A 26,486-nucleotide genomic window follows, 5' to 3' on the forward strand; every position below is an offset into this window, starting at 1 on the left:
TTTTGTGTTTATTTAAAATAAGACAAATCTGATATTATTTTAATCTCCAAGATGTTATTTAACAGTTGAGATAGTTATTTAATGTTTCGCTAACTAGCAGAAGACACTAGCAGGGTTTAAATCCCAGTTGTGCAGGCGGGGGCATGTTTGTAACACTGAGTTACAATGTGCCCCTATTAGAAATATGCTATTATATTCTATACTTTTATTAATTTTATTGAGAAAACGTGAGAAAAAGGTGAATAAAGACTGAGTGTCAATGTTCAGAAATTACTAATTATTTATTTGTTTTGAACTATGTTGTATAGCTGTGTTTTCATGTGTTCGTAGTCAAAACTCAAAAATGAGTTTATATTTAATTATTAAAAATTGCCATTATTTTATATGAAAAAGTTTTTTTATTGTATTTTATTTAGAAAATATTTTAGTTTGTTTTGTATATTTTTTTTATTAGATCAGATAACATTTTAAGCTGCCATATGTTATGTTACAATGTGCCCCTCACATGTTACAATGTACCCCACCTATGGGGCATGTTGTCACATTTCACTTCCATTCTTTCGGGGTATATCAAGAAAAAAGTATATACTGTATTAATAAAACAAAAACACATAATTGTAGTAGACATGTGGGAAATTAATGTGGGAAAAAAATAAATACTCTGAACCATAAGTAGATTTACACAAACTGAGAAAGTCAAAAAGCGTTAGGTTGTGCCCCGCTCTCCCCTACGTCTCGTCGGAAGCTCATTGAAGCAGCCTACTGCTGTATTCAGCTTATCTGGCAACCTCGAGTGAGGGGGGAGGGGGAGGGGATACACCGCTCTATAGTATTTTTAAAGTGATTGCAGTACCAGTTTTGGCCACAATCCTACATACATTTCCTTTAACTTTGATGCCGCCAAGATGACGTCACGTGAACACGGCTTCATCCAGGGAGATGTACACAAGATTCTCTAAAAACTTAAAAGCTATAGGGATCTCCCAGTCACGTGACCCCTAGCCGTGTGTCAGCCATTTTGACGGTATACATCCGTCAGCTACTCACATTGGCTATACTGTCTATGGACTGTCTAATGGCAATAGATCTATTATTAGGGGTGGGTAATATATTAGGGAGTATATTATTATACTAATAATATAATTATTAGTATAATTGTTTTATAATTAGCCTAAATATTGCAATACTTTGCGCTACAGTATTGATATAATTGCGTGCGCAAAATATCTCGATACTGAACAGAATCGAGTTTTCCCCCACCACTATTATTAGCTTCAGCTAACTCTTCACGTCATGTCATCGCACTTATTAGCATCACAAAAATATATATCAAGTATACAAGAGGAAGATAGGAATCATAGATCCATATGAAGCACCGCAAGTTCTTTTTACAGGCATTTAATGTGTAGAAAAACTTCCTGACATTGAGTTCGGTGACATTTACAGCTGACGTTACCTTATTCACTTCCCATCACGCTACACCAGAGCTTCATTAAAAGCATACAAAAGCAGGCTATCGGTTGTCATGGACATGTTACAAAAACTGAATAGACGTAAAAAGTCAAGTAACCTTGTATAATTTCATCTCAACTTTATTGTATATTTTACATGCACTTTTATTATTTGTTTACATTTTTCTTCTTGTACCTTATATCACAAACAGTTGGAAGCCAAGCACCACCATCAGCGTTTTGCCTGTATATTGCCGCCAACCACTTGTTTCTCCGTTTTGTTTCTTTCGGGATACGGTATAAAGATAGGCCTATTCCTTTTGTATGATCACGTATCTGATCGCATCCAACTGCACAGCATCGCTCGGGCATGATAGAATATCGCGACGAGCTGCAGTATCAATGTAGTTTATACCAGAGCCCGTCTCTGTTTATACTGTCTATGAGTATCACCGGCGGTTTAGCATTTTCTATTCCGTCAAAATGGCTGCTCCAAATGGCGTGACGTCACGCGGGATGTCCCTATAAGAACAGTGGTTGTGTTTAAGGACTTGGCACTTAATCTGGACTGAAAGACTGAAGGAACTTAATCTGGACTGAGGGTCTCTGGAGTATGGTTGTAATGTAATGACAATGACGATGGCTGTTGTTAAAGTTTTTTTTTTTTTTTTTTCTGTTATGTTCTACAAGCATTTAATAAAAAAAAAGAGATGTACACAAGAACATTCATTTTTAATAATAATAAAAAAAGTTTCCATTTTTTTTTTTACTTCAACATGCGCTAATATTTAAAGAAAGCAGATATTTAAACACTCAGAAATAACTATAACAACACTTGACCACTAGAGGGATTAATCACATTCCCACCCAGAATAAATGTGGTAGCTATAGTTTGCTTTGTCAAGCGTCAAAGCCTATACTGCTTTTATAAAGGATATTAATAATGTTCATTGCCATGGTATGGAGCGATTGAACATGGTAATTATATTTCTCCACAAAATAGTACAGTTATTGTTCCTATTATACAATTATAATTAAATAAATTATAAAAAAAAATGTCATTTATTTTTTTAAGTCACTCATTAAATTTCACTATAATAACTGTTGCTGTTTCCCATGATCTTTATTACTATTATTATTATTTGTAAGAACAACATCTCACACAATGTGCCCTTATTATCACCTTATATTTCAGATAAGAGCAGACACGGCCATTTGTACTTTTAATGTGTCTGGCTTCCAGTGTCATATGCCTCCTTATACCATATTACCATATTACATATCCTACCATATTATTTTAATGGTTTGTCTTAGTAATTATAAACATGCTGGTTTGTAGCAAACAGTTTAAAGTTCACTGAACTTTGATATTCTCGTTATTTCTCTATAGCTGATAATAAATAGGAAGTCTCGCACATTCTGCGTCCAGCTTACTTCTGCGTTGAAACATCAGGAGGATAAATTACCTGATATTTCATTAATACATAAAGTGTGCACTACAAGCAGTATGGAGACTGTGTTAGACCACCATCTAGTGTCAAAACTAGGAATTCACCATTCAGAGAATGTTCATTTGATGTTTTTAATCCCATTTATCACATCAACACACACACACACACACACACACACACACGCACACACACACACACACACACACACTGTGGAGAGGTTTGACAAATAACAGTATTTTGGCTCTGACCTGACAAAACATTTACATGACAGAAACAGGCATCACGATACACTTCTAAATGAGCGGTCTAGAGTGATTTTGCCAGCCCTTTTACTCACTCTGGATGAGTTCAGTTCTTGGAGAGTGTGGAGAGGTGCACCAGTGATTCTCTCAGCAGTGCGCACTATCCGCTGTAGTCTTCAGAGGTCTGACTGGTAGCTGAGCAGAACCAGACAGTGACAGAAGTGCAGAGGACAGACTCAATGGCGTTAGAGAACTGTATCAGCAGATCCTGTGAGAGTTGAACTTCCTCAGCTGGAGAAGGCAGGGCAACCTCTGCTGGGCATTTTTCACAATGGAGTCAATGTGACTGTCCCAATTCAGGCCCAGGAACCTGAATGACTCCACTGCTGCCACTGTGCTGTTCATAATGGTGAGTGGGAGAGTGCTGGGATGTTTCTCCTGAAGTCCACAATCATCTCCACTGTTATGAGTGTGTTCAGCTCCAGGTTGTTGTGACTGCACCAGACAGCCAGCTCTTTAACCTCCAGTCTGTAAGCAGAAACATGAGGCCGATAAGTGGTGTCGTCTGCAAACTTCAGGAGCTTGACAGAGGGGTCTTTGACGGTGCAGTCGTTTGTGCACAAGGAGAACAGCAGTGGGGAGAGAACGTACCCCTAGGGGGCGCCAGTGCCGAGGCGTTCCCTTTCGGTCGGTCGGTCAGTCGACGCCACGTCGAGACTGATGAATAGGAATCCCTACTAAAGGGCCACAGCTGCTGCACCCCATCCAGCGCCTGAGTAAGCCTCCACACCTTCTTGCCTGAAAGGATGATAGGAGAGGGTTTAAACCGAGTGTATCTGTCACTGTTGTTCCGTGATAACCCATACAGTGAGATTATTGGATAACACTGGGAAAGTATGCCCGATTTGAGGGAGGGGAACGCTGCGGGAGCCACATTCTTAAAAGAGTTATGTGGGAATACACATATGGACTAACCCAAGGGTTTTACTGCATATGAATAGTGGGTGACTTAGCCCAAGGGAAAGACAAGGGCTTCCGTTTAGGAGCAACCGTGGAGAATATAGACACATGGGACCCCCATAGGGTTACACATATGAGACCAAGCCTAGACCCGGTTCTCAAGGATTCAGCGGATAAAGGCCTGCATGGCACCGGACGCTCCTCCATATCCGGGCCGAGGGTGTTGGTGGAATAAACAGGTTTGACTCTGGGGCAATAAGGATGCTCAGTAGGGTGCAGCAAGCCGACAGAGCCGGTACTCTCAGTGCTTCTACCCGTTTAGGGTGAGAACATGGGAGGACACGGGCTCTACATAGGCTATAGTATCTAGCGAACATGTTAGGTGTCGCCCAGCCCGCAGCTCTACAGATATCTGTTAGCGAAGAGCCACATGCCAGTGCCCTGGAGGATGCAACGTCTAATGACATATCATGTGTATTGGTGAACTGTTCAACAGCAAACTCTCAAGAGAAGGACAAAGTTGAACCCCAAGATCAAGATCAGAGAAAGTGTAGACAAAAAAATCTCACCTTAATTTCCAGCTCTGAACCGCCATCAATCAGGAACAAACCAGAGTCAGGGCAAGTCTGAAGGGATGTTAATCCTACTTTGGTTTTTAATTTTATTCAAATTTTTTTTTGATAAATCTTATCTTTAGGCTAATACTCGATAAACGAAAAGGAATACAATTATCAAATATGTGGTTAGTGCGGTGTTCTGGTGGATTTCAGTACCTTTTTAGTCGGCTACATGTGATTGTTGTTTTCTGGTCAAAAAAGCCCACATCTCTGCTATTCTCAGTCTCTGTGATCTTCTCAGTCTCTGTGATCTTCTCAGTCTCTGTGATCTTCAGGTTTGATATGTTTCGGGCCCCTCCTTCAATGTGCGTCTGAGGGACTTTTCACCTGATTCATTCACCAGCAGGGGGAAATCATGAGTCTTAACAGCATTTAACAGCACAAGTCTCCTTAACAACACACATATGAAGAATCAATCATTCATGTCTGGAGCACAGGACTGAAACTGTGCAGGACAGTTTACACACAGATACTTCTGCATTCAATTCAACTCAGAAAGTCACGATTTCCAACTTCAACTAAGAAAAGTGTCATCACGCCACTTGAAGTCAGACAGACACAACTCATGCTGAAGTCCATAACTTCAACGCTGCCGAGATTGTGACTTCACGGACACCAGGGAGATCATGTACACATAAATATTCGGTTTTAGTCAAATAAAGTCAATCAATGAGTCGAAGTTCTTACGCTATATGAATATAAAGCATATTAATTTAAACGGTTGAGGTGGAACTAAATGACCCCTCTGTTGAAGGGTTAGTTCACCCAAAAATGAAAATTCTGTCAGTAATTACTCACCCTCATGTTGTTCCAACCGCGTAAGACCTTCGTTCATCTTCGGAACACAAATTAAGATATTTTTGATGAAATCTGAGCTATGTCTCACTCCTCCATAGGCTGCTATGTGACCGAAACTTGCTGGCCCAGAAAAGTCATTAAAGAGATCGTTAATATAGTCCAAGTGACTCCAGTGGCTCAATCTTAAGTTTATAAAGCGACGAGAATACTTTTTGTGCGCAAAAACAAACAAAAATAACGACTTTATTCCACTTTTCATTTCCTTCTCTCTGGGCCTCGTAGTCTTTTTGCGCAGCGCGTCTGTGTTCACGTCACCACGTAGGCTCACTATTGGCCGACGCTGGTCATGTGTGTGATGCGTGATGACGTGCAACACAGACGCGCAGCGCAAAAAGACTACGAGGCCCAGAGAGAAGGAAATGAAAAGTGGAATAAAGTCGTTATTTTTGTTTGTTTTTGCGCACAAAAAGTATTCTCGTCGCTTGATATACTTAAGATTGAGCCACTGGAGTCACTTGGACTATATTAACGATGTCTTTAATAACTTTTCTGGGCCAGCAAGTTTCGGTCACATAGCAGCCTATGGAGGAGTGAGACATAGCTCTGATTTCATCAAAAATATCTTAATTTGTGTTCCGAAGATGAACGAAGGTCTTACGCGGTTGGAACAACATGAGGGTGAGTAATTACTGACAGAATTTTCATTTTTGGGTGAACTAACCCTTTAATAATCATACACCCGCACTACTTCATTTATCTACCATATCTTTCTAAGGCAGAAAGCTGTATGCTAGTATGCGGTTCTGAATTTAGCATTATTTTACGCTGACAGTGGACAACTGCAAATCTACACATATATTAAACGTATATCCATATACGTAAATTAGCCTATCCCGCAACAAAACTGATGTGTGCTTCCACCTAATGTTTCTGTATTGTAAACCTATAACCTTCCCTCCATCATTGGGTAATCCTGTTCATAGCTTAGAAAGTTGCCTTGCTTTAATGAAACTAATACATCATGTGACCATTAGAGGGATGAGACAATGCCATAGGATAAATGTTTTTTTTTCTTTGCCAAGCATCTACTATTTCTAATATTATTCATTTGATTAGGGTATTAATAAATAATAATAATAATAATAATAATAATAATACAAAAAAGAAAAACAGATACTAAACCACAAAGCAGTCGACCATGATAATCATATTTCCTACATGATTCTCAAACTTATTGTTTCAACAAAATCATAATGTGAGATCTTTAAAGAGTGTAAGATCAATTTTGTCGTTTTTTTTAAGACAGTGGTGTCTGATATACATGTTTATCAATAATTTTTAATCTTTAATACAGACATATGTGTTTTTATTTTTTTAATAAAAATTAAATTGCATAACCCAAAGAGATCGCACTGTCAGATAGTTTGGGAATATTCACACATAACATATACACATAGAACATGATATTAGAGCTTTAAAATCAAACATTTTAAAAGAGAACAATACATCACAGTTGTTTAAACCAATGAGCATTAAGCTGTGTCGTCAGCAAGTCGTTTCCCATCGTGCTTTTGATCAGCGCAGTCGGTGGAGAGCAACTGCGCTCGACTGGAGAATCCGACAGGTGCGCCTTGTGCTCGCGAGAGATTTTTGACATACGTCAGCATGACATCAGAGCAAGGCGGACCGCTCTCGGGCACATTTCTAACCGGCATACATCTCGCGCTGATCACCGGTGATCGGTTCTGCGCAGATTTTGCTCATCTCAAACAAGCCTGTTCTCTTAGGACTTATTCCGCCAAACCGGAACTAGTTTTTTTTTTTTTTTTTTTTTTTTTAGTTTGTGGGTAAGAATCGTGTAAAAAAATCCCTTATTTTGGGGATAGGTTCCGGGAAATATCCCTTATTTTCAATGTTCATTGTTGACAGCTATGATAACTAGACTACATAAAACAAATGTTGACTGTTGATTAACCAAGCTCTCCATTAAACGACTAAAACAGCCCTGAAATTGAATAAAATATTTTAAAGACTCTTCATATTTTACCGTATTAGATGATAATTGCATTTAACAGATTACACCTTCAATAAAACATTTGAAATTGTTATGTAAAAAGTGTATTTTTATGCATGTTTGGACTGAGTTTCCCTGCATTAACACTGTTCTGACCAGCAGGGGTCACCAGCGTGCGGCGATTCAAAACAGTGTGAAAAGCTTCATTTCTCCCATCACAGCAACCGATGGCAAACTGTCTGTGACAGGATATAATGAGAAACCTCCAAGTCTCTGCTTGCTGTGATTCTATGTCTGCTATTATTGCTGGGCTTCTTCCTGCTGGAGCCAATGGATGGAGTAGTTGATAACTAGAAAGTCTGCAGAGCAGCAGCACAGAGGAAAATACAGAGAGGGAGAGAACTGACAGCAAAACAAACTCAGCTGTCCATCCATCATGACTTTACTAGACGTGACAACAACCATTATAAAGTTGCTAGTGAAAGTAGCATGTTTAAATAATTTATAACGCAATGATTCAAAATTATATTATATTATAAATAACAATATTTTAGAGATACAGATTCCAGCCATTATGAATGAAATATAATAAAACATATACAAAGATTGTTGTTTCAGAAAAGAAAAACATCCTCTATTGTGGCTATTTACATTTACAGTGAGCACCAGACAAAAAGACAAATCCAAAATTAGGAACAAGAGGACAAGAATGCTGCCAAAGGAAAGAAGCAAGAAAAACTGTAAGTCTAAAGCTAACGTCTAGACTGAATAGAGTATTTAAGTGAAGGCAATCGTCTCAAAACAGTGATAATTTCTACAAGACAATCACACTAGTCAATCTTAACACAATAGAACTGAAAGAGACAAGAAATGGAAAAAAGACTAATTGAAAAAGACAAACTAATCAGCACCTCATAAAATGCACTTTTTTTTTCACAACTTCAGGTAGGAAAAATTAACGTTGCACATTTCAACGAACAAGTCTATATTTCTACCAAATGAAGACCTACTATAATTTAATTACATTCTTTTATCAAGTATAGACACATTTGTGTGTTACTATTGCTGTAACACTCCTGACAAACGTCACATGTTTCAGGTTTAATGCCAGAGTAACAACTTTTAACAGTCTGTATCATATGCGTTAAAATAGGCATTTATCAGAATAAATACATTTACACAACTTTTAAATAAATCAATGAATTTCAAAGCTTATTAAGGCTGGTTGTGGTGTCAGTGTAGCTGCTGGAGAGTGTTTTCTGATGAAGTAAGGGTAAATGTTTAAACCATAAATATTAGCACCAGTATTTTCCAGGAACAGCAACAATACCAGTAAAACCACCTGTATCAGTAATGCATACTGTCCTCGTGTTGAGGAGGAAAATATTGTCCCTTAGGAATGAATGGAATATATTGGTCATAATGCCAGCTTTGAGGTAAATGCAAAAAAAAAAACATATGCAAATAGCCCCGCCTCCACCCGTGATAATGAGGTGCATATTACTGAGGTAAACGCTGCACAATGATATCACTCTCTACAACGTCAGACACATAACAGTAATTAATATGATTAGTCTTTTGCTTGACTATGTTATCAAACAGCTTATAATGTGTTGCTTATGTTACACAAACCATGTTCCCGTTCGCCATCTCAGAGTCAGGCCGCTGCCTCAGTATCCTTAGAAAAGCTTTGAACAACTCAGAACATCAGTGAAGAAAGGCAGCATAATATACATCATACACCCTCTATATTGCTAAATCTATCCGATTTTTCCTATCAACAGAAAAATATATTATAACCTGGCATCTCTCGAGAATCTGATTGGTTACAAGGTAGTTCATGACGTCAGAAACACCAGAGATTTCAAACCTTGTTTTTCAGACTGCTTTTGGTTCACTGTAGATTTAAGGAGAAAATACTCAGCAATGCTGTTGACTTATGAATTTTCTTAAAGGGATAGTTCACTTTGAAATAAAATTTTGGTATGTTTTAGCTTGCCTCAAGGGCATCCAAGATGTAGGTGTCTTTGTTTCCGCAGTAGTTTCAATTTTGATATTTTTAGGCCAAACCGTTCTTGTCTGTCAGTCATTTCATGCAGGTCTATGGATACTGTCTCAAAGAGCATGCACAGAGTCCAAATTAAAACAATTCCACATCGTCCAAATTAAACAATTCCCCATCGTAAGTACACATTGATGGCCTAAGACACGAAACGAGCGGTTTGCGTGAGAAAACGAACAGTATTTATATCGTTGTTACCTCTTGAACACAGCACACGTCCAAATGATCTGACGGCGCGGGCGGGTATAGATATATAGATGTCGCCTTGGCTACGGTTTTGTTCCAATGAATTTGGTCTATACCCGCCCGCGCCCTCAGATCATCAATGTGTACTTACGATGGGCAATTGTTTAATTTGGACGATGTGGAATTGTTTTAATTTGGACTCTGTGCATGCTCTTTGAGACAGTGACCGTATACCTGCATTATATGACTGACAGACAAGAACGATTTGGCCTAAAAATATCAAAATTGAAACTACTGCGGAAAAAAAGACACCTACATCTTGGATGCAAGATGATTGCAAGGATGATGCTAAACAAAAACTGACTTTGGAGAAAATTCTGGATGTTACAAAAGAAGTGTAGTGTGCTAATAACCGAGTGAAAGAAGCGGAGCAAAGAATCCTAGTTCTTGAAAATGCGGCTACTGGGACTGAGAGTCGAGCTATGACGATCGCTTCCCAAACTGAGCAATTAGATGATCAGGAAACAGAGGGCGACGTCGTAATTTGAGGATCATGGCCTTCCAGAGAAGACAGAGGGTCTGGCTGTGGTTAACGGAAAAATGGATTCTTAAAATACTCTATCTGTCTATAGCACACATTGTGTTTCTCGTGTTTAGGTTTAGTGGTGGTGTGGGGTACGTATCTATTCTACGTTTGGGTAGGATTAGTGGTGTGTGGTGCGTGTGTATTACACGCAATAAAGTGTTTATCATATGCACGCAAAAACTGCGTATTATACACGTAGAAACTAATTTTCGTGTATAAATTGCATAGGGGCCGAGAGTTATGGAACTTTACTCTTTCCTAATTCTCTTCAGTGTCCCTTTCAATGAAAGTATTAAAAGGATAAATGATGTTGCACTGTTTGATTGACAGCCTCAGCCTGAATCTGAAGTAAGGCTCATCCTCCTCAAAGGATCACATGGTGAGTTATCACATGCCATCCTCCTGTAAGAAAACACAGATTCACAGAAGGTTAAAGTGATGAGGAGGATTGATGTTTCAGATACACAACAAACATACAAATACTTTTCTTGTTGTTTGTACAGAGGTTTTAATTTCCTAAATATTGTGTCAAAACACACATCACATCTTTTGTTCTTCAGTAATATAAACCTTTCAATATCACATCTAAAATGCTTAAAATGTTTTATAATAAGACACTTTGAAAAAGTGCACTTTGTTTATTTGGGAGTTATTGGTGTGTTTGATTGTTTTGTTGTTTCACTGGTGAATATTTGCTTCTGTACTGTTAAAAAAATAAAAATTTTCACAGAGTACATTTATGCTACACAGAGAATTATAATAATATAAAACATATTCATACCACTGTTCTTTTAAAGGCATTTTTGCAAAGTTAATCTCTAATATCTTGTTAATGCAGATGTAATACTTGCACTCTGTGGTACTGCTGCATGGGTCCTGTGGCTACGGTAGTAAACCACAGCAACAGTTACAGAAACCAGCAGAACAGCAACAACTATTCCTGCCACAGCTCCTGAAGACAGACCTGAACCTGGAACATCTACAGAGAAACAGACATTATTACTGGAGAGTGAATGATAATACATCAAGTATTTAACAATACTGTATGATTCATTGACTTGTTCAACTAAGTTCAACTTAATGCATTTGTTTAAATGTAGTTAAAATCAATTATGTGGAACCCATTAAAATATTTTTTTTTCATTGAGTCAATGAATCATTTTTTTTCATATGAACTGATAAACGGCACCATCTGTTCAGCAACAGCAGTTACAACAGCTTGAAAGCATTGAGATCAACAGGAAACACCATTCACAGGAGTAAATATTTTGATATTATGCATTTTTCATGTTAATAAAAAAGTGCTATTGAATAATTGCAATGTTAGTCAAAGTGTTATTGAGTCAAAGCTCCCTTTTTTAATCAGGTCACTACCCAACAGTTAATACGTTTATTTAAAATATTGAACTGTTATTTTAATTTCTCAAAGAAAAATGGATTTAATGACTGAATTATACACTCACCAATGACAGTAAGATTGCATCTCTTCACTGTAGTGATGCTGAATCTGCTGTTGTTGTTGTTGATCAGTAGTTTATATTCTCCAGAGTCTGTGTTTCTGGTGTTTGTGATGATCAGAGATCCAGTCTGATGATCCAGCTTCAGTCTGTCTCTGAATCTCTCTTTACACTGAACATCTGTACAGATCTTACTCTGATCTCCAGTGATTTCAGCGATGAGAATGTCTTTAAAATACCACTTCGTCACATCATTTGGGTTTTTTATTACCGGTACACCGGGATCGAAAGTGACAGATTCTCCCTCTTTCACTGACTCTCTCTTCACTTCATCTTCTTCAGCAGCAGAAACACCTGAAACACAAACCAACAGATGCTGGAGGATCTTTTGCTGATGAAAACAACAACAACAAACCCTCTACAAGATGAAATAACTGTGATCATGAATGCGATTGAAATAGATTCAGCACAATCTTTCATTCTGAAATAGAAAGTTTGTGCTTTTAAAACTCATTTTACATCCTTATTTGATATAAAATCCTCATTTAAACAGATAATAGAAGTTGGTCAGAAATGGCATGATTATAACTGACATCTCCATTTGAACTCAACTGAAGCTTCCTGTGAACGCTAATATACCGTATTTATCATCATAGGTGTTTATAGTTATTGTTCTTGTGAGAATGGGCCTTATATCTAACTAAGCTATTTAATGATGTAAAGTGAGTTTTATAAACTGCACTTGTGCTGCAAGTTTGTAAAGATTATCTGTCTACTGTGTGTGAATTAATATACAGGTAAAGAATATAACTCAGTATATCACTGTAAAAAAAATCAATAAACACATTGACAATGTGTTTTAAACATAAATAAACTGCATTTAAACATTCATTAAATGACTCACCAGTGACAGTAACACTGAAGATCTTGTCACTGCTGCTTTTGCTGCTGATGATCTTCAGTTCATAAAGTCCAGAGTCTGTGATGTCTGTGATGGTCAGAGATCCAGTCTCATGATCCAGCTTCAGTCTGTCTCTGAATCTCTCATCTCCATCTTCACACTGAACATCTGTACAGTTATCAATGAGATCTCCACTGATTTGAGCTATACGAGTGTCATTAAAATACCATTTAATAACTTCTTGTTGGTTTGTTTGAACACCAGTGTTTAAAGTGACTGAACCTCCCTTGATCACTGACACAGGCACTACATCTGATCCAACACCAGACACACCTGAACAACAAACACAAGACATACAAAAATTTACAATAGTGCTGTGAATATTCTACATATGAAGATTTTGATTAAATAAATATATCTGGATAAATTCAGTCCTGGAGAGCCACAGTCTTGCAGAGTTTCACTCCAACCCTGATAAATCTGACCCTTAAGACCTTGAGCTTGTTCTGGTGTGCTTGATATGGGTTGGAAACCCTAGGGGTTTGAAAACTTGCTGGGGCAGCATTATTTTGTGTTGGGTGACATTTGATTAAATGTATGATTCATATGTTTTGGGCCAAACAAAATACTTTTTTTTTTTTTTTTTTAGAATGATTAATATATTTCTAATGAAATTGTATTAAATACAAAAACAAAACAAAAAATTGTCTTGCATGAAAAATAAATTGTTTTGTTTTTTTGCACCAAAAGTAATTTGAGAGTAACTAGAGTTCAAGTCATATGATGTTTGTTTACATGTAGATCACAAGACAAAATAATAACTGAATTTACACAAAAGATCCAGTTCAAAAGTTTACATATGCTTGATTCCTGTCGTGGAAATATTTAATACAAATATAACCAACTAAATCTGACTTCTTAATACAATACTTCCCTGAAGTATGGTGACGGCGTCCCGTCAAGAAGTTGCTATCACTACCTCAATCACACTTGAGCTGTTCTTTTGTTGTCTTTTGAGCGTAGAATCATTAGTACTTCTATTACCTCAATCACACATAGATGTTCTGTTGTTGTCTTTTGAGTGTAGAATCTATTTCTCAGCTGCGCAGCATATACCTGACACGACTCCTAAGTTGCTCTTTGTAGAAATGAAGTTTTATTCACGGCCGGGAGATCACTGGCTACAACAACCAAGTGAGTCTCCCAGTACAAATGATACATGTACATTTAAATTGAGTAAAAATCAATATCACTCAAGTCTTCTTCACTGTGATTAGTTCTGATGATTAGTTTAAAAATGATCTGCTAATCATATGATTTAGTTAGTCCTACTGTGTCAACCACATTTTGGGTAAGTGTGTATGGTCTTTGACCTCAGCATCCTTAATCTGCATTTCTTTATACATTTAATATTGAAAATACCCATTACATAAAATATTTCAGTTCAGTTCATAGGACTTGATGTTAATATCCCTTGTAATCAGCACTTCCTAATTTTAAGTGGGGAGAGGGGTAAAAACATCATCAGGGTCTTCAGGTGGGCACCCTCCTTCACCGGTGTTTCGTTGATAGGCCCACGACACCTCCAGAGGGCTCAACGGCAACACCTGGCGTCCCAGGTGAGCCCCCTTCTGCTTTTACCCCTCCTTATTGTTCTTTGCAGCCCAGTTAGGATCCTTCCTCTTTATCCGGATCCACCTGCTGCTTCGCTGTGCTACCTCTGACATTGATCTGATGGCTTTTTAAGGCCTGTCCCCGAACTCCCACTCCATTCAGGAGCCTGGCTATGGATGTGGCCACAAATCACATTCCTAATTCTTAATAGTGTGTGTTGCTGCCTGGGTGATATAAAGCTGCAAACAGTCACAGATGCTCAAGGCAAAAAAAAAAAAAAAAAAAAAAAAATTACACATTAAGATCCAGTGGGTGTAAACCTTTGACCAGGAGGATTAGAAATTAAAATAAAATAAAATACTTACATATTTTCCAGAAGACAAAATAAGAACAATTTGACCCCAATCATCCTGTGCAAAAGTTTACACCCCCTGAGTTTTAATGAATTGTGTTTCCTTCTGGAGAATCAGTGTACTGTATGTCTTCACCATTTGTAATAGTCATTTATTACATGGCGTGGCTGAATTCCAATGTAGAATGCAGTCTGTTATTTCTTGATAACAGACCGCTGCGAAGTATAACAGACCGTTGCCATGCAAAACAGCGCGTTGCTATGGACGCGGAACGGACTATTTTTCTTTGGTGGAAGCAATACAATCGTTTTTAAAACAATAAACGCCTCCGCTTCGCGTCGGGGTCTCGTTCAGCCTGTCGGGCTTGTTATTCGCTATAACGACCGCCTCTCTATACATTATCCCTTACGTATGAGTCGCTCAGATGTAATTCGTGTGAAAATATGGATTTCAAAAGTCATTCAGTCACTGCTGGAAAGGGTTAAATTATGCATTAGATGCTGGAAAACATTTGTTGCAGTGGTAAAAAAAAAAAAAAAAAAAACGATATCTATAAAAAACGATCTCATTTATTCATTTTTTAAATTATTGATATTTTTCTGTCTACGCAAAACAGGAGAGCGATCAGTTAACAGGTAACAACAATTGTTCAACAATAACCTGAATCCGTCCGTCACTCCAGTAGGCTACATTCACAAAAACACTGGAAGAAAGATTGTAACAAGTAAATGTCTTACCATTGTAGAGTAAAAACAAGACTGCGAGCAAAATAAAGTGAAACTTCATTTCCACAACTTTACCCTAGGTAAATGAAAGCAGATTCTTGTTCATAAAAGCATTCTGTTGTTCAGTTCTTCATTGGAGACGCAGTTCTTTCATTGATTCAACACAATGAGAGTGACGATGACGTGAACGCTCCTGTCCTTATGCAAAGGGCTTTCCGCTGTGTTCCTTGTGAAAAAAAAAAAATTATCGTATACATTTATTTTCATCGCATTGGTGTTTTCCATTGCTTATTCCTATAGCCCTCAGGAAGGCAGAACAGGTGAAGAAGAAAAAAAGCAATACACAAATGAAGCAAACAAAATTGAAAGATTAAATAACTAATGAACACAAAAACTCCTGGTGTTGGAGTGGCCTCAAGGTCAAGTGAAAGTAAGACCTTTTTACAAGTCGATTCATCATATGTGTCCACATGAGTACACCTTAAAAATACACACACAGAGAGAGAGACACAAAACAAACACCAACTGCCCACATGTAATCTGTACACCCATAACACAGAGAGAGAGAGAGAGAGAGAGAGAGAGAGAGGGAGAGAGGGAGAGAGGGAGAGAGAGAGAGAGAGAGAGAGAGAGAGAGAGAGAGATCAACTGCCAACTGAAAATGCAAATGTGGCAGGGTTGTGACAGTAGATAATAGTAGCTATAGCAACCAAGAGCACAGAAGCAATATTCCCCTGACCCATTGAAAACTTTTGCATTGAACTCAAAAGATCTACAAAAATATATTCTGATTAAAAGTCTGCACGAATGAAAGAAGCATACAGAATTGCACATGAAAACTGCTAATCTAGTGAAAAGCAGCGAAAAATTATAGTTATATATATATAAAAAAAACAGTTGGACCAGAAAAGCTTCAGGATAGTAAATCATAATAAAGATGAAACATTACTAGTATCAGCACTACAGGCTTAATTCAGTACCTTAATCTTCCTTTTTTATAAAGGGGAAGATTTTTTTATTCTCTTACTCTGGTTTATCTACCTCAAAAGTGTAAACATTGAAAATACTGAGAGCGGTTCACACAGATGGCTTTTGTGATGTGTGTACTTTAACAGGCGTTGCCAGATGGTGCCAGCCACACTACAGACGTGCAAGACAATAGCAGCATTTAGAGATTCAAAGATTAAACGGGTCATGAACATATTCAAGCGAATGCAGCATTATGATGAAATGTGCAATAATGGAGGAAAAACATCATCATGTAAACCATTCAGAAAGACAATTGAACCAGCATTGTGTTTACTTTGACGTGTAGTGTAGACAGACTCAAACAGGTTTGGTGCCTATTGTGTTTGAGTTGGAGGAGGTGCAGTGTGTGTTCAGTCAACAACAGGTGCAATATTTATTTACTTGACTAAAGCTTTTGACCTTGTTGATCACTATTTACTTTTAGATAAACTCTATGCTACTGGTCTGTCTAAAAATGCTGTATTGTGGTTTAGTGCATCCCTCCATAATAGAAAACAATGTGTTATCCTACATGGAAATAAATCTAATTTGCTAACTCAGCAAAGAGGTGTGCCCCAGGGCTCAATTTTGGGACCACTACTTTTTTCTATTTACGTTAATAACTTACCATCAATTTTTAATAACTGTTGTGCTCAACTTTATGCCGATGACACTGTCTTATATACATCTAAACATGATCTTCCACAAATTCAAGCATGTCTTCAGTATGATTTCAAAATTTTACAGGATTGGCTTTCTCATAACAAATTATTGCTCAACAAAACTAAAACATATCTCATGATTTTTGGTACCAGACAAAAACTCAAATCTGAAACCAATTCCTGTATAATAACTTGTTCTGACCGTACTCCTCTGCCTCAAGTTGATAAAATTAAATATCTTGGTGTATGGCTAGATTCTGAGCTTTCTTTCAAAATTCATATTGGTCATATATCTTACGTAAAGTCAATTATGGAATTAATGTTTTAAATCGATCTCGTAACTGCTTCACTTATAGTGTGCGCAGGAAACTCGCTTCTCAACTTATACTTCCGATTTTTGACTATTGTGATGTTGTTTACCATAACTCTGTAAAATCAAACCTTTCCCGTCTTAAAACCGCTTATAACAGACTGTGCAGATTTGAACGCCCCTGCGTGATTGCGTCCCCACGGCGTCTCGACGCAACGTCTTGTACCCTCTTCAGAGAACCAGGGTTACATACGTAACCGGAGACATTTTCAAAGATTTACACGCACTGCAAACCATTTTGTTATCAACTTCTGTATTTTTGAGCCTTAAAAAGACTTTTTTGAAATCTTTAAATTTTTTTAAAATTACAAAATACTCTCAAACACAGTATATTTGATTGAACAAAAAAGACACAAATTAAACTCCATAGACACCAAGCTGACTGTGTTGTTGCCTCTCGTCGGATGTGTCTCGGCCAGAAAGCTGCGCTTGATCACACCAAAATGACTAAAGCTCACCGGTATACTCAGAGAAGCTCTTTTTCGTTCAGGGGTAAATTAAGTTTGAAATACGTGAGCAGTGATATACTGTTATCGAACATCTGTCGTCGCCCACACTGCTGAGAGAGTTTGAGAGAGAGGAACATTAAGCCAGTTCAGACACCTGTCACCATTGAGCACTGACTGAAATGAGAAACACGACCAAATTAAGTGAAGTTAATTTAATGAAAGGTAAAGTAATTCATATTAACACATGAACGAAGCAAAATGGAAGAAACAAAGGGGAAAACAGGATTGTGCCAAACAAACAAAAATTAAAATCAAAAGGAACTAACTAAAGTACTAAACCATTTCTATCTAATCTTGAACTAAACATTTTTTTAAAAAAAGATCAAAGAAAAAGTATTCAACGTCCGTGACGTCATAACCAAACTACTATAACTAACAAAACCAAAATACAGAGGGTGGCACAAATCCCTAACCTAGTGTATATAGACAAAAAACTCCAACTAAGTGCAAATGTATGTTACCTATCCCCTCTCCTCCTTTAAATCTTTCAGAACTCACAAACAAGAAGTTCTTGGGGCAATCACAAACAAGGCACGATTAACGCACGATGCACACACTAAACACTTAACAAAACTAAATTAAGCAAAAAGAAACAAAACACAAGAAGAATCAAGCCAAAAAGTCTCTCTCCCTGCTGGCAGTAGCATGCTCCTTATGTAGGGCTTCTCCAGGTGTCAGGCATCAGGATGATGAGGATCCCGCCTCACAAGGCACACCCACTCAACTCAAATGACTGACAGGCAAAACAGCCAATCAGCGACGGCCTGAGAAAGGAAGAGAGACAAAAGAGACCAAAAAGAGAAACACAGAAAACACCCAAAAACACTATTAACGTCCCTAAGGACGTAACACGCTTTTCTCTGGATAACATAAAAAACATACAACAAAACTGAGAAAACAGCTAGCATTTTAATAAAGCATTAGAAAAGCCTCTGATCATCATAGCAACATGGATATGCTCTGCAATTCAGCACTCCAGTAAAGTCGTTTTTTTTTTTATATATATAGCACTTAAAATCAACCATGCTTTTCCGTATTAAACATAAAAAAGTGTCTGTGACTTGTTTCATCAGAACTACTTCATTTTCTACTGTAAGCAGCTGTGTGCTTATATTTTCACTCACGGACGTCTGACCTCCACGGAGAGGAAATGAACCAGAAAAACGTGAAAGAGGGCAGAGCCTCCGAGCACACCTACTTATTACATAATCTCCACGGACCAATGGCAGTACGAAGGTTCAAAGGAACTTTACCAGAAAGTTCGATTTAGCAAGCTGTTTCGAAATCCCAAAATTAACTCTAAACAAAGATAGTTTTGGCCTGATTTTGTTCTAAATAACTTCACATCGGTTAGTTCTTCGATTTAGTTTGAAGTGTATCGGGGCCTTAAAGGCGAATGTCAACCAGCACGAGGATTCGGCGCCTGCATGCAATTAAATATCTGTCTATATCAGCAGGTATCAATAGTCTATATTCATCATTCTTAAAGGGAAACTGAAACCAAGACTGCATACACAAAGCTTAAACAAAGCAGTGCTGGCTTATCGTTTTGAATATTTTAGCCAACTGTGCTACTAGTCCAATTACAATCAGATTATTAGGGCCGATGTAAATACATCTCTCTCTCTCTCCAAAGGTCTGGTGTATTATTTAGTGTTTTATTTAGCTGTCAATATGTGTATGTTAGCAAAGATCCGTGATTGGAAGCCCTTAACCGTGAGATTCAGGACAGGAAGAAGCCCCTTCACCTAGAAAATAAACACAAATGCACTATATACACACACTTCATCTCGTCTCGGAAGAAAACCAACCACAACAGGTTTCTGTCTGACTCAGAGGATGAGCTGCTAGACCCACAATGTAAGACGGCAGACATTAACTAGACATGTATCAGACTTTTCACTGCACAATTGAAGAAAATGATTCACATGTTTGTTTTGTTCTGTTTGTGCTGGTGGCGTCTGACTGGTAAGTTATCGTTTTTTAGGGGGGAGTTTTGGCTTAATATCAGTAACATTCTTCACAGATGTTAAAAGTCATGGAAAATAATGTAAATTGCTATGATCATCCAGTGAAGACTTCTCCATTATGACACTTTCAAATACCAGGCCAGGCCCAGCCGGCATGACTTGGGACAGGGCCTGGAAATCACAATATTTAAATTCCCTGATATTTGCAAGTTTTTCCTGATAGTTAATCAATGTATCAATGGTGCTTTGACTAGAGACTCAAGCTAAATTTTGAGCCAGTTGCTCATGTGAGAGTCAGTTCTGAGAAGCGATCGGAAAGCCTTAGAAAACTGTTTAATTAAGAGATGTGAATGTAGAGCGGAAGCAAACCGTAAATAATGATAAAAAGTGCTGAGCATGAGAGGTGTGAAGGCACACGCCACAAGGCAGGCTAAAGAAATGCGCCTTTTATGTATATATAATTAAAGATATATTTAATATATATTTCAAATATTGTATGCTGTCAAAAATTAAGCATCCTACGAATGCTTGAGCATCATATGAAGCTCATAGCTTCATACAGTTATTGTGATCTAGCAGATGTTTAAAACTCCATTAATATCATGTTCATATATCAGAAGTGTCAATCTGTGTAAAATCTGTTTGTTCTCCAGGTGTGTTTGGTGAGTCAGTGTCAGTGATGGAGGGAGATTCTGTTACTCTAAACACTGATGTTACTGAAATACGTAAAGATGATGATATACTGTGGAAATTTGGAGCTGAAAAATCTCTAATAGCTAAAATGAATAAAAAGAAGCAAATCTTCTCCACATATGATGATGTTCCTGATGGGAGATTCAGAGACAGACTGAAGCTGGACGATCAAACTGGATCTCTGACCATCACAAATACCACAACTGAACATGCTGGAGTTTATCAACTAGATATAAGTGGAGCGAAAAAATCATCAAAAACATTCAATGTTTCTGTCTATGGTGAGAACAGACGTAATTTTGTCCAAACGTTCATATTCTTGTTTTATTAAAGAAATATTCAGCATGAATTAAATTCAATCAACAGCATTTATGACACTGGTTATAACAAATTTAAATACAAAAAAAATTCCTTACATTTTTTTAAAAGCAAAACTCAAGGTTACGTCAATGTGATTTGAGGAGGACTTAAAAAAAGGCCCTTCCTTTAATTATTGTGTTAAACGTTTCGTGTGCATCAGGTCTCTTATGAGGCTGCTGAGAGCGACGAGCCGGTCCCCAATCTTAGCGAGGGGGAGCGCGACTCGCCACACTATGATTCTGCGCCTCACGTCTCTGAGCAGGACTGGGTTTGGGCCGGGTGGTCGACAGCCCCTCCCCTTGAGTGGGGCGAGAAAGGAACTGGAAAAACGCTTACTCATGTCTCTTCACCTCTCATAATCTGATGGCAACTGTGTTAACCGATTCGTCAAACATCCCAGGAGGTGAAAGAGGGGCATTGAGCAGAAGCGTCCTTTCTCAGTCTTTGATGCCATTGATGTCTCTCTGTGACGACCAGACCACCATGAAACGGTCGCTTTAGTTGCATAGAGAGAAATCTGTGGCTCAACGGAGCTCAGAGACTCTTCGTCGATTGAACCACCCGCTCTCAAATCCTTCAACAGGTCAGCCTGGTACAACTGTAACTGTGCAGTGCAGCACCAGCCTTACCTGCCACCTGAAAGTCTTTCCCTATCAGTGTAGAGGTTGTTCAGCACGGCTTAAGTGGGGAGGTGGTTTCTTTGATGATACTGCAGACTCTACTACCTGAGGCATCATCGTATAACCACGTGCATTCACACCCACGCTAACCGAATATGTCGATGTCGAAGGCACAAAGACACGCAATGTGTAAGTTTTCCCCCAATAGTGAGTTAACTCACTATGTAGGTCCTCAAAGAAGGGAAAAGCTGCTGAGCAAATGCTGAGCACTGCAGAGCAAATGGATGGAGCTTACATCTAGCTGGATATCTAGCGAGGAGGAGCAAATGTAATTTGGGCCTAATGGGTAGAGCTAGGATATCTAATAGGATATCTAGATATCCATCCCTCCACCCCATTGGATGTCCACTCTGCAGTGAGTACCATGTGAAAGAAGGGGAGAGCCTGATGTTGAGGTCCCTCCTTGTGGCCACCAGACAGAAATCTGTTCTGCTGTCTAGAGTGTTTGGGGGGCTCTTGTTTCCACGGCTTGTCTAAGGGTGTGTTCACACTTGTAGTTCAGTTCGATTGGTTCATTTGGTCCAGACCAAAAAAAACAAAAACAACAACCACAGAATCACCGAACCAAAATAAACCGAACCTAAAAGCAAAGGGATTCGTTCACTACCTGATTGGTCGGCTTTTATTACTAATTGCCTATTTTAAGACGGAACTTACCGGACATCCAAAACTATGCTGTGCGCTGGGATAAACACACTCTTTGATTGTGTGTAGCCTGCATATGATGGTATTCTGACCAGCTGAGAACTCGTGAAGAGCTTATAAAATGTGTAAAGGAGTCAAAAACAGCAGCAGGAATCCCTCCGTCACACACAAACGAAGATCTGCTGCGAGGATGCCTGTACCGAACTGTGGTGGGAAACATCACAACTATGACGGGAAAAAACAGGTATTTCTTGAGCATTCTGTCCTTTTGGGGTCTCATCTTCCTGTTTTTGGTTTGTTTACATGTCTTTGGTCCATGTTGCGTTGATATTTCAGTCAAACCAAACCAGGGTTTGTTTGGAAGCTGATCGAGACCCATCTTTTTCGATAGTCTCGGTCCGCTTGTTTGGTGGCACCAGGATTCAGATGGCAGCGTTCACACTTATTCAAATGAACAGCACTAACAGAGCAATTGCACCAGGTTTCTTTTAAATCCAACCAAACACAACCTAATGGTAGTCTGGACACTGCATGAGTCACAACCGAAGCACTTTAACTGTGAACGTTTCACAACGCTCGCACTCGCCATGCTCAAACGCAAGGACAGCATGCTCTTCCCCCAAAGAAACTAATTTATTTAAAACTGGTGTGTGTGTCGTATTCAGGCATGAGCCGTTAAACATGGAAGCACACACCGTTTACCTTGAGTGACGCTCATTTTTTCTCTTCGTGCTGTAGATGCAAAGAAATTTCTGCAAGCTGGAAACTAACTCCTGTCCATAGAGTGACAGAATGAGTGTAACACACACACACACACACACACACACACACACACAGAACAGTCTCTGAAGACAAAGAAACCTGAAAGGCGCACTTGTTGCACATCTATTTGTAGCTTTTGACGAGCAACGCATTCCAATGGCGTCACCATCAGAGGTTCAAGCTCAAGGCTGATTTCATTGGTGTGTTTGCACACACTCTTCATAGCTGGTCACACACAAAGTGTTCCCATAGCGCTACAATCAGCGCAGCATAGAGAGAAGTTTTTGAAAGGGAACCGCTCCGTTGTTTTGACGTGCGGCTCGCTTAAAATTGTAGAAATGGCGCAATCATGTCCCACGTTTTGGATGAACCATGGAGATCCAACATTTGAATATCACTGCCCTAAACACTCACTCAAATCATTGAGCTGGAAATAAGACTGTTGTGTAGATTTATCAATACTCCTCTTTATTCTCTCATCTTTCTCAGCTCGTCTGCCTGTTCCTGTCATCAGCAGTAACTCTTCACAATGTTCCTCATCATCGTCATCAAATTGTTCATTGGTGTGTTCATCAGTGTTGAATGTGAGTGATGCGACTCTCTCCTGGTACGCAGGAATCAGTGTATTGTCCAGCATCAGTGTGTGTGATCTCAGCATCAGTCTCTCTCTACCTCTGGAGGTGGAATATCAGGATAAAAACACCTACAGCTGTGTGCTGAACAATCCCATCAGCAACCAGACCACACATCTGGACATCAACACACTCTGTCACACATGTGCAGGTACCACAGCACTGATGATAGATGTGTGTTTACTGACCTGATCTCTGTATTCTGGTGTAGATCTGATTCAAGTCACTTACATTAATCTCTCTCTAGACATTACAACACAGTCTCCTTCTCCTCCTCCAGTGTCAGTGTCTCTGATAGTGTTGATCTCTGCTGCTGCTGCTGCTGGATCTCTGATGATTGTAGTTGCAGTCGTGATCTGCTGCATCTGCAGGAAACATAAAAAATTAGGTCAGGAGATCAAACAATTAATGCATATGTTAAAATATTTAACTTTATAAGGCACCAATTTCAATATTAGATTGGAAAATGTGTTGTTTAACATGCATGCATTATGTTATTGTTTATGCAGTTCAGACCCGGGAGAAAGACATGAATGATTCTGCATTGTGTAAACCAACAAGACGAAAAAAGGTAAGATCATTCTGTGTTGCAGGATGTAGTTCCGGTCAGTTAATCTGTTAGAATTTTTGTGTTCCATTATGCATCACGGTCAGTGAACAGATGTGGATGGCCAACCGTGTTTATTATTACCTTAAGTAATTTTCCTCCATAACAATAAAATATTATTATATTCAATGATAAAAAAAAAGTCTTAATTTACTCACCGTACTGTTATGAGTTTCTTTTTGGCAATATGACAGCTTTAGTCACGATTAACTTTCATCGCATATTTTATTCCATACAATGAAAGTGTACTTTATACTCCGTTTGCAGTGCGTTTATGCGGTGCGTTTTGCAGTGCTTGTGTTGTTGCAGGAGCAGCACGTGCTCTTTCACATATGCTGCGTTTACAGCGCGCAACCGATTCGCGTCTGTACCACAAACATTTATTCACTATTTTTATTTGAAACACAAAAGGTTTTTATCAGCAACTTAATTTTTTTTTTTTTTTTTTTTTTTTGTCACCATTGCGATTCTCTTTATTTAAGCCTATTTAAACACAATTTAAACTACATATTTAAAGCAGCTTCTTTATATTAAGTTTATCTCCATCGCGGGTAATGGTAGACTTTTGTGTTTGTCGTGTTCGGCAGAGATCAAACTTATGCAAATGATGGGCGATACCCAAAGGTTAGGTCACCTATAGTCTACAATCAGTAAAAATGTTCAAAACTTTGCCCAGTCAAACAAATAATTTTACAGAAACTTTATATGGTCTTGTGAAGCCTACATAAAATTGCCTACATACAATTGTATTATATATATATATATATATATATATTTTTTTTTTTTATTATTTTTTTTTTTTATTATTATTATTATTTAAATAGTTGCTCTTGATTGACTGTCTATGTGTTCCTTGCAGAAATCAAAGGAGCCTGTGTATGGAAATTTCACCTCAAAATAGTGATCAAATTCAACCCAATCAAATTCAACCAATCTCTGCCAGGATGTTTTTCTTCTGACTCTGTTTTGCTTGCACCTTTTTCTTTTTTTTCGCACTCTCATAAGCACTAATGTTATGTCTGAAATTGTGTTGCTGTGTATTAGTTTAATTTAGTGGTGCACAAAAAGCACAGCATTCAGAAACTTAACTATATGTTCTATTTTTAGCTTAACACACATAGAAACTTTATTTAATTTTGATCTCACCATTCGCTGTTCTGGACCACTTGGTCTACTCATGGAATGCATAGTTTACAGTATCACAGATAATCACCATAGACAGTAAGATAATCACACACATGTTCTGGATATTTTGACAAATTCAGCACAAGCAAATCATCGCTCTCTAGTGTCCAATTCATAAAAGCACATCTCTCTAATATGGTGCTACCCAACCCAATACAGTGTGCTATAAATAAATGTTTCTGTTCTCATGCACAGAGGAAAATATGAACTAGTGATGGGAGCTTTCGTAACACGCTTCATGAAACTTCGAAACCTTTGTGAATCATTTGTTTCGGGTAATCAGGATGCCAGTCTGTCACCTTTTTTTTTTTTTTTTTTTTTTGCTGCCAGTCACATGACATCAGTCAACGGGGTTCCGTGACGTCATAACTGTTCGGAAATTTCAGTGGTTGTCTACGTGATTTTTACCGGATCACGGATCGATTTTATACATTTCTATACATTTAATTACACATATGTATAATAAAAAGAAAGAGTTGTAGTTAAAAGTCTCATTGCTCTGATGAACCAATCTCTCCATAAAACAAACAAAACAAGTTTAATAAAATAACACATATTATAAAGACTCTTTTTATTGAATGCTACTATATAATTTGTTAATTGCCTTTAATAGATTACACCTTCAATAAAACGTTTACAATGGGGTTGTAAAACGTGTTTTTATGGATGTTTGGACTGAGATTGTGTTGCATTTCCACAGTTCTGACCAGCAGGGGTCACCAGCGTGTGGAGATTCGAGCGATTCGAAACAGTGAATCATTATTTCGAATCAATGGTTCAATTGATTCAATGTTTCGAAAAGCTTCGTTTCTCCCAACACTACAACGAACTAAATAAGACATCTAACTGATCACTGCAATGCCTCATGATGCCTGTTTATAATAACAACTAACTCAATTAAACACATATTGCTTTGGTTTATTAGGATAAAAATAGCCTATTTCCACAGAGTTGCTGCAGTGATAGTCAATCATCCCCGAAGAACA

At 38.2% G+C, this 26,486-nt stretch overlaps 2 protein-coding genes across 3 annotated transcripts; one reads left to right on the forward strand and one right to left on the reverse strand.

Moving 5' to 3' along the window:
- Nucleotides 1-7,363: 7,363 nt before the first annotated feature.
- On the reverse strand, nt 7,364-15,908 carry LOC307169862 (uncharacterized protein). 2 transcript variants are annotated; one of them, XM_079890709.1, is made up of 5 exons: nt 15,430-15,908; nt 12,729-13,058; nt 11,831-12,178; nt 11,219-11,346; nt 7,364-10,769 (listed from the first exon to the last, which is right to left on the reverse strand). In XM_079890709.1, exons 1-5 carry the CDS (start codon nt 15,476-15,478, stop codon nt 10,755-10,757), a joined length of 870 nt encoding a protein of 289 aa, XP_079746835.1. In that variant the 5' UTR covers nt 15,479-15,908; the 3' UTR covers nt 7,364-10,754. The 2 variants fall into 2 exon arrangements, with proteins under 2 accessions (XP_079746835.1, XP_079746834.1); XM_079890708.1 differs by having other exon boundaries at nt 11,215-11,346.
- A 3,968-nt stretch (nt 15,909-19,876) lies between these two features.
- Nucleotides 19,877-26,014, forward strand: LOC307169859 (SLAM family member 5-like). The gene is made up of 6 exons (XM_079890703.1): nt 19,877-19,934; nt 20,590-20,910; nt 23,566-23,859; nt 23,956-24,096; nt 24,218-24,279; nt 25,175-26,014. Exons 1-6 carry the CDS (start codon nt 19,886-19,888, stop codon nt 25,214-25,216), a joined length of 909 nt encoding a protein of 302 aa, XP_079746829.1. The 5' UTR covers nt 19,877-19,885; the 3' UTR covers nt 25,217-26,014.
- Nucleotides 26,015-26,486: the final 472 nt, after the last annotated feature.

Source organism: Squalius cephalus (genome assembly GCF_949319135.1).
Source record: "Squalius cephalus genome assembly, chromosome: 13".
Classification (NCBI taxonomy): domain Eukaryota; kingdom Metazoa; phylum Chordata; class Actinopteri; order Cypriniformes; family Leuciscidae; genus Squalius; species Squalius cephalus.

Coding starts and splice junctions, on each gene's coding strand:
- LOC307169862 (XM_079890708.1), bottom strand. CDS start 15,478: ATGAAGTTTCACTTTATTTTGCTCGCAGTCTTGTTTTTACTCTACAAT. Junction 13,059..15,429: donor CTTGTTTTTACTCTACAATG/GTAAGACATTTA, acceptor TTTGTTGTTCAG/GTGTGTCTGGTGTTGGATCA. Junction 10,770..11,214: donor AGCAGTACCACAGAGTGCAA/GTATTACATCTG, acceptor GTTTTCTTACAG/GAGGATGGCATGTGATAACT.
- LOC307169859 (XM_079890703.1), top strand. CDS start 19,886: ATGATTCACATGTTTGTTTTGTTCTGTTTGTGCTGGTGGCGTCTGACT. Junction 19,935..20,589: donor GTGCTGGTGGCGTCTGACTG/GTAAGTTATCGT, acceptor TTTGTTCTCCAG/GTGTGTTTGGTGAGTCAGTG. Junction 23,860..23,955: donor ACTCTGTCACACATGTGCAG/GTACCACAGCAC, acceptor ATCTCTCTCTAG/ACATTACAACACAGTCTCCT.